The 8,729-nt window shown below is 31.2% G+C and overlaps 1 protein-coding gene across 1 annotated transcript; it reads left to right on the top strand.

Moving 5' to 3' along the window:
* The first annotated feature begins 3,766 nt into the window (after positions 1-3,766).
* On the top strand, positions 3,767-4,556 carry LOC132312447 (protein S40-1-like). The gene has a single exon (XM_059810858.1). The coding sequence runs from the start codon at positions 3,850-3,852 to the stop codon at positions 4,243-4,245; it is 396 nt and encodes a 131-aa protein (XP_059666841.1). The 5' UTR covers positions 3,767-3,849; the 3' UTR covers positions 4,246-4,556.
* Positions 4,557-8,729: the final 4,173 nt, after the last annotated feature.

An 8,729-nucleotide genomic window follows, 5' to 3' on the forward strand; every position in this document is an offset into this window, starting at 1 on the left:
TTTGTCTTGCATGGTGAAAGTCTTGCTTTGTACTTCCAAAGAAAAAAAAAACGTCTTTATTTATTGCATGTATAAAAAGTCTTAAGTGGCACACGCTTTACCAATTACAAACCTTTTACGAAGATGAAGAAAGTAAATTGTGCGACTTTGAAATATATCAACAAAGCCATCTACTTTTGTGGTATATCTTTCTAATATGATTTATAATTCTATACATCCTAAGCAAGTGCGTGTCAATATTATTATTATTATTATATATAGCTTCTTTCTTCGCTATGCGTGTCAATATTATTATTATTATTATTATATATAGCTTCTTTCTTCGCTATACATCTTAAAAAAAAAAAAAAAAAAAATGGGGGAAGAAATATGTGCGAATGGATAAACACATTTGACTTTTAACATTAATTGTGATGATTAAATATTGAGTTAATAATCATATTCTGATAACGACTTTCCATAATCCAGTAAATAAGCTTGCGTTTTGCCCTTCTCTTCCCACGTTATGGACTTTCCTCCATATATATATATATATATATATATATATAGTATACAAGACTGACCAATAATTGAGTAGCTTAAGCTGTTTTTAAAGTTTAATTAATCAATTAAACGTTGTTAAAGACCAATAATGATAAACGTTGGTTAATCAATTAGAAAATGGAACTTTTAATTTCATAATGATCATTTCATGTGAATCATGAGAAGAAGTTATCTAAATATATATCTTTAATATTTAATTTTTCAAAAGTTTAATTCAAAGAAAGGAACATAAACTTGCATTATTGTTTTAATGCGTGATGAGACATTTTGTGGAATTAAGTTAAGGATGACACCATTATATCACATACCAACCCACACAGGTTCAAACTTCCAACGTACCCCACCAATCTGTGGGTCCTCGTGGTGTAATATCCACCAAAGTAATAATGGTGCATTTATGGTGTCTTATCTGCAGAAGAAAAACGGAGGATGTTAGGGAGAATTAATTCGGTATGCTTTATGCACGGTGCATGGGTTATTAGGTAGTTCATTCTTACTTGCATTGTGAATGTATCAACGCGTGATGTGTACACACGATTTTGATATGCCCGGTACACCGAGTACATTTAATATTTATTTAGTGATTGAATGTTGTATGAGTGAAGACGTGTATTTCATTATATGATATTGTTCATGTGATATTTTATTAAGTATTTCTTTATTTAAAGAATGTATCATTGTATATATACAAAAAACCTTTTGCATTTATAATTTTAAACTAATCAATTAATATACATGCAAAACCCACTGCATTCTTTCAAGGAATTTGAAGTCCGGACATTTCATGACTTTTAAAGATGAGAACATACTACTAAGTCGGAACCTTTAGTAGTTTGTTCTTTTTTTCTTTTCTTTTTTTTAATTTATAAAAATCTCTTTATTATATTAATTATATGATAAAATAAAGAATTTGTATATTTGTTATAAAAAATAAAAAAATAAAAAAAACTACGGTTTAAGCAGATTTAGGGGTCTTAAATTACAAAGTAGTCAATTTTTAATGTTTATTTTTCACTTTAAATGAATTAACTATGTTATATAACATTTTAGAAATATTGATGATTTATTAGCCAAGTACAATTAAGAAAGAAAGAGATAGTAGATGTCTTGTCAATTTGTTGAAATAAGTTCAAAACTCTTGTAGATATCTATAATCTATGCATCATGTCCTATTTTTATGTAGAAGTTACAGGCAAACATTTGAACGAGTTTTTCAATATTGATAAAAATTAGAGATAAAACCTAATGCTTACTAATTTCTTAATCTAGCTTTCAAGATTTTCTTTTTCATATTAAAAGAGTTCTGTAAATATTTACACGCACACATTAATTTTTACAATGAGATTTAAAAATGAAAATTCTATAATTGACGATATTGTGATGACGAAAAAAAAAAAATAGAGATATATAGTGATGTACTCACACACTCTCATCACAAGTGTAACATTAATGTTGAAGAATATGTTATACACTAATTAAATACTTAATTCTGAATAAATTAAGCGCTTATTCAACTAAGTGATTTTGATATGACAATTTGAAGTAAAGTCACTTAAAATAAATTACAATTTTAAGTAACATGGTTATTACTTATTACTGAATGCTGAATATTAAGAAGTCAAAAAAATATTAAAAAAATATTTATTTTTTCATTATTATTTATAATTTTTATTACTTAAAATCAGCTTTTAAAATTTTCAATACTTAACTTTCAGTACTAAATTTATCTATCAAATAAACACCACCACACACGTGCATGAGACCATTCTTGTGAAATTAAGATAAAGATGGCATCTTTGTGTCTCCTAACAACCCATAGAAGAACTTTCCTACGTATCCCCACCAAAATTAATTGCGATGTGGCCCTCTGTGGTTTCCACAGACGACTCCTGGACTACAAATATATCACATTTCAATCTGCGGGTCCTCGTCAATAATCCACATTAAAGTAATAATGGTGCAATTATGGTCACATGCATGCATACCATTTTATATCTATTTATATTTAATCGTGGTATTCGAGTGATAAAATGTTTTTAAATTTATATTCTAATTCCTTTCTTCTTGTCACCTATGATCTTTAGATTTGAATCCATTTCTATCCTAATTTCCCTAATTACTAGCTCTCCCTGTTAGGAGGAAAAAAAAAATCAGCTAATCAATTAATATATAGTTTTAAAGATTTTTTTTAAATTAAAATATATGTACTGACTAAAAAATATTACACCCTCCGTCTCATATTAGTTGTAATTATATGAATTTTACTATAACTACTTTACTTTTAATTACTTATGTTGTTTTGCATTATTTAGTAAAGTCTATAAATGTATTTATTCAACTAAGTATATTTAATAACATAATTTATCAATGAATGTTTAAAATTTAAAAAGATATAAAACAAATATGCATTTATTAATTATTATTTAAAAACTTCAATATTTAAAATTCAACCCTTAAAATTTTTAATACTTAATTTTCAGTTTAATCTTGTTTAGAAGAAAAGAGGTATATCACAGGACTAATGACCCATTCATCATCATCATGGCCTTATTTTCATATAAATTATTGACTAATATCAATATTATTATTAACAAAGAAGCAAAATCTCAAAATTTTATAAAAAATTATATTAGTAAAGGAGTAAAACTAATTCATTTGGATAATAAAAACATCAAAAAAGAGAAATCATATTCGAATTTCACTTATCTAGTTCTTTTTTAATGAAATGACAAAATTACACTCCATAATTATAAAAAAAAAAAAAAAAATTGCATTCTACGTTCAATGTACGTATTTAATTAATATTGCACCATTTGAAATAGAGTATAGTAATAGTGAAAAATAAATATAAATAAGGACAGGTAACAAGTTAAAAAGACGTACAAGAATGAGGCAAATGAAACAGCCAAACGACAGGACAAAATCAAAGCCAAAATTAGTCAAAAGTCAATTCAATAATATAATTCAATAATCAATAATCAATAATCAATAGTTATGTGTTTGCTATTAACACAAGCTACAAGAAAACCGTGAGCCATAAGAAAAGGAGCTGTACAGGCAACCGAGTAACTTAGAGAGAGAAACAACAACTTAGAGAGAGAAAAATGAAGCGAACAAGTTAGCGGGGACCGCACACAAGTGATGACATGTGACGACACATCCAAAGTGTACTCACTACGATTCAGATTCCTCTCTTCCTATAAATGCCTCCCCATTTCCTCCCTTTTTCCAATTCTCAATCTCCAAACACCCCCCATTTATTTCTCTCTCTAATTTTCTATATCTTTTTTCCATACCCATTTTCCGATGGAAGAAGAATTCCAAGAATCCGAGGTGATTTTCCCGGAAAATGCAGAAACCAATAACGATGTGCACAACTTCTCAGCTCACTATTCGAATTCACGTGAACTGGGTAAGAATAAACCGAAGAGAAAGAAGAAAAAGAAGAGGAATTCACTTCCGGTGAATATCCCTGACGCTTTTGCTGAGAATTCGTGGTTTCAGTGCGTGGAATCGGACTTCTTCGACGACGAGTATGGCGACGACGGAGAGATGATTCCACCTCACGTCATCCTCGGCCGGAGAATCGCCGGAAAAATGGCGTTCTCGGTGTGCACCGGAAATGGGAGGACTCTGAAAGGAAGGGACTTGAGCGAAGTGAGGAATTCAATTCTGAGGATGACTGGTTTCCTCGAAACGTAACACCAATAATTTGTTTGGTAATCGACACACAAACCAGCAAAGGAAGGGAAATGTTCTACATGATTGTTTTTATTTATAATCTTATACATAGTCTCTCTGAATTCCCTCATTTGTTGTAACAGAAAACAAAATTGGAATTTGAAAACAAACCAGCAAAGGAAGGGAAATGTTCTACATGATTGTTTTTATTTATAATCTTATACATAGTCTCTGTGAATTCCCTCATTTGTTGTAACAGAAAACAAAATTGGAATTTGAAATTAAAATGTTTTTTTTTTTTTTTTCCGATGAATATATTTAGACTTAACTTAGTTGTATATAATTATATGTATAGTTGTATTTTGTTTTTATTTATTCATTCATTTATTTTTCTTTAAATTTATAGGTTTGTTATTGTGGTGCAGCTTAATAATACAGATGGGTGTTTTGGGTACCATGTGGTATTGCTTAAACACTGTTTCTTCAGATTCTATTTGGATTCGCAACATAACCAGCATGAACAGGGTGTTATATATATATATAGAGAGAGAGAGAGAGAGAGAGAGAGAGAGAGAGAGAGAGAGAGATTTGCTAGCAACTCATTGAGGCGTTGAGTTCATAGATTTAGACCCAAAGTTTTGGACTTGGATCGAACTAGGCAACTTGTTTAATGTTTAACGTAATGCTTTGAGAAGTCAATTTTGTCCTTGTTTGGGGAGAGTTTTTCATGAATAGTTTAAAGGGTAATTTTGACTTTAGTGACTTAATTGGGGAGGGGTGTCCTAGCCTGTTGGTCTGTGTATCCTAATCTGTAAGTTCATTTCGGTGCATCTTACTTTTTAAAATACTATTTGACTTAATCTTGTATTACAAAATATAATTAACATAAATAATATATGTTCATACTAGGAGAATCTCAACGTAATTTGAACATGTGATTTTCATATTATAAACTAATAAAATGAAAGTGGGTAATTTAGCTTTGATTTTTATTTTTTACACTGCATAACAACCTAAATCATAAATATCAAAGCAAATATTTTCCATAATATAAAAATAAATAATTGATAAAATTAAAGGGTCAGTTCATTTTTTCCCAAACGCTTAATCAATGAATTTTTGAATTAATAAAAGATCATTATCAATATGATTCAACTAATCGAGAGACTACTAAGAACATAGTCACTATAATGTAATATTTGTACTATACATGTAACATTTGTATTATTTGTAAAAATTGTTATATGTGTATACTTTCATGTGATCAAAAATATTTTGAAAAGCTCCCAGGGTCTTGACCGAGTTAGTAAGGTAACGACCTGAGAATGCTCATGTTATAGGTTTGAACCCGTCCATCGCCATTATAATTCTCGACTGAAATTGTTGCTGAGGTGTGGGACCGTTGACAGCATCTCCGGTTTATAACCTGGGGTGGATTCCGAAGGGACGCTGCCTAGGTGAGTTCCAATGCCAGTCAAAAAATAAATAAAGAAATAAATAAAAATAAAAATATTTTGAAAATCTAGGATAAACTATTCATGGGATCATTTGCGGCGATCAACTTCTTGAACAAGATGATCAACTTCAACGTGTAAAATTATATTAACATTATAAAATATTGTATGTGTAATTGATAATTGTGAAGCATTACCGATTAACATTAGTAGACTTGACCAATTACATCAGTCCAGATGATGTAAATTTTTAGGGTTATTTTCACTGATATCCCCTTAAGTTTAGCCAAATATCAGTTTCAAACATATTTCGAAAATAACTATCACTTAGGTCCATTTTCATTTTCCGTCACGGTTTCCGTTAAAAATATGAAAAAAGATAACTTTGCTCCTAATTTTTTAATCACATTTATTCAAAAATATCAGATAACCCAAATGACTATTATACCCCTAATTAAACTCCTACCTACCTACCACAATCCCGCCAATACACATTATTTCTCTCTCTTCTATTTCTATCTTCTCTCTCCTCTATCTCTATCTAAAGGGGACGGTTTTATTTTGAACATGTGTACATTGGCGGTGCAAACTTATGGAGAGTTTGAGTCAATTCAGTCGTTCCGAACTACGGTGAGCTCCAACAGACCAAATCGGCGAGCTTCATTCCAACCATTGTATCAAGTGAAATAAAAACCCCATTCTGACGAGCTTCGGTCCATTCCGACGAGCATTATAGGTGGCCAAAATAGCTACAACGAGCTTTAACCCAGTTCAAGTGAACTTCGACAGAGGTCCACTTATGCTCCAGTGACATCTCATACAACTTCGACCCACCTAGGCTAAACCCACTTCGGGGAAAGAGGAAAGAGAAGACGAAAGAGAGCTGACCAACTCTTGGTGTCCATTTCTCTCTCTCTAATAAGCCATTTCGTCTCATCTCTCCTCTTCCCCTGAACTAACACAAAATGTGAGAAAATAATGTAATGTTTATGTTTTGTTAATATATATATATATATATATATATATATATATATATATATATTGTAAAAAGGTGTGATTTTTTTTTTGTTTAAGTGGTGGGACCCACTTTCCACTTAATTGGTTTTAGTGGCCAAGAGACCATTTTGGCCTCATTTCTCTCTCTCTTCCCGGTACTCCCTCTTTCTCCCTCTCATTTTCTTTTTTTTTTTTCTTTTTCTTCTCTCAACAATTTCAAGCTTTGATTCCTCTCTCAATTTTGAGAGTTTGTTGGTGCCGTTTGAGACAAATTGGAGAACTCGTTGTGATCTACACGTTAATAGGAGCAATTTACCATTTTGCCCAACCTAGATGTAATACCCCGTAATTTTAAAGAATGTATTTAAATTAATTTTGTGTTAGGTTAATTAATTTTATTTATTTGTGCATACTACATTATTATATTATGTTCATTTAATTGTGCATGTAAAGTAATTGTGTATGTTAAAATAGTAAATTTATTCATTTAATTATGCATGTATTATTAATAATAATTTTATTTGTTGGTTATGCTTATATTAATCATTATTAGCTAATTAAAGTATTATATTTGTGTTATATAGTATTATGATGTTATAATGTATTCTTTTGTAATAATAATAATTATATTAGTTTAATAATAATAATAAAAAAATAATAATATAATAATCATATAATAATAAAAGTTTATTAATAATAATATTAGTAATAATAATAATAATAGTTATAATAAATCAATGTAATGATGGAAAATTAAATACTAGGATAGAATTTCATTTACTATGGTAGAATGGTGGATCAAATATCTTGATTAAAGATAGCATTGTCTTAAAGCCATATAGGTAGGAATATGAGAAATGGGTGAGAAGTTATTATAAATTAGATATTTGTAATATTTATATTATATATTTTGTGTATAAATTAACTAGCTTGCCTTAGAAAAAAATAAAAGGGAGTTAGAAGCAAAGTATAAATTCTAGAGAGCTATTTTATAAGAGTGAAAGGAAAAGAGAAAGAGAAAGAAGCTTGGACCGGTGTAGGCAATTTTACCCGACTACGCGCAGACCGGCGGATTTATTTTAAATCCAAAAAGGCAAGTTATTATCTACTTTTCCCCTTTGAATTAATAAATTAATTGTTTAGCTTATTTTTATGCATAGAGCCAAGGTTTGGAGGTTAATAAATTATTAATTTTATTTTATTAAATTAATGGAATTTTAATTATATAGGATGGTATATATTTATTTAATGTCCTATGAAATTAATAATGGCTAAAAATAATTAAATACGACTTTAGGGATTTTTCTAGAATTTTCTAGATTTTTCCGGGCATTTTCTGCAATTTCCGGCGACCTTCCGGCGAGTTTTCCGGTCGCCGGCAGTGGGGGAGACGACCGGAGTGATCCGGTGCGACGCGGCACACCATAGGAGGGTGTACGCGCGCATCCTGGCCATTAGTGGAGTCTGATTGATCCGGTGCATCGCGGTCCATGATACCGCGGTACACCCGGATCTGTGGGCGTTGGATGGAGGGAAGATAGGGTGAGATGATCCGGTGTGACGCGAGTACGGAATCCGGATGCAGCCAACCAACCAGGAAGTGACACGTCAGCAAGGCACCCTTAGTGCGCGCGTGGGAGCGCGTGGCTGATGCCAGACGCGCGTGGAGGCGCGTGGGAGAGTGGGGAAGGTTGGGCTGCGCGTGGGGAGGCTCTGGGAGGCGCGTGAGGGCGCGTGTGGGGTCCCTACAGCTGCTGGAAATTACCAGAATACCCTTAGGGCCTGTTTTGTAAATTCCAGAACCTTAAACTTGGATTTTTAGGTACTGTGTTGGTAATTACGGGTTAACGGGCCACGAAATTATTATTTTAACACCCGTTACTTATTCTTATGGCTGATTAATCTTTTCTAAGCATTTATTGGCTCGTTCGCAGTACGGATACTAATGTGATTTATTTAACGACATTGTTAAATATAAATAGTGTTATTATCGTATTTAATGGTATCAAACATTACTGTTAAATTAAATAAGGCCATGGTTTTAATCAGATAAAT

The sequence above is a fragment of the Cornus florida genome, unplaced genomic scaffold (genome assembly GCF_030987335.1).
Source record: "Cornus florida cultivar Cherokee Brave unplaced genomic scaffold, ASM3098733v1 CherokeeBrave_3.0.0_Hap2_Chr01, whole genome shotgun sequence".
Classification (NCBI taxonomy): Eukaryota; Viridiplantae; Streptophyta; class Magnoliopsida; order Cornales; family Cornaceae; genus Cornus; species Cornus florida.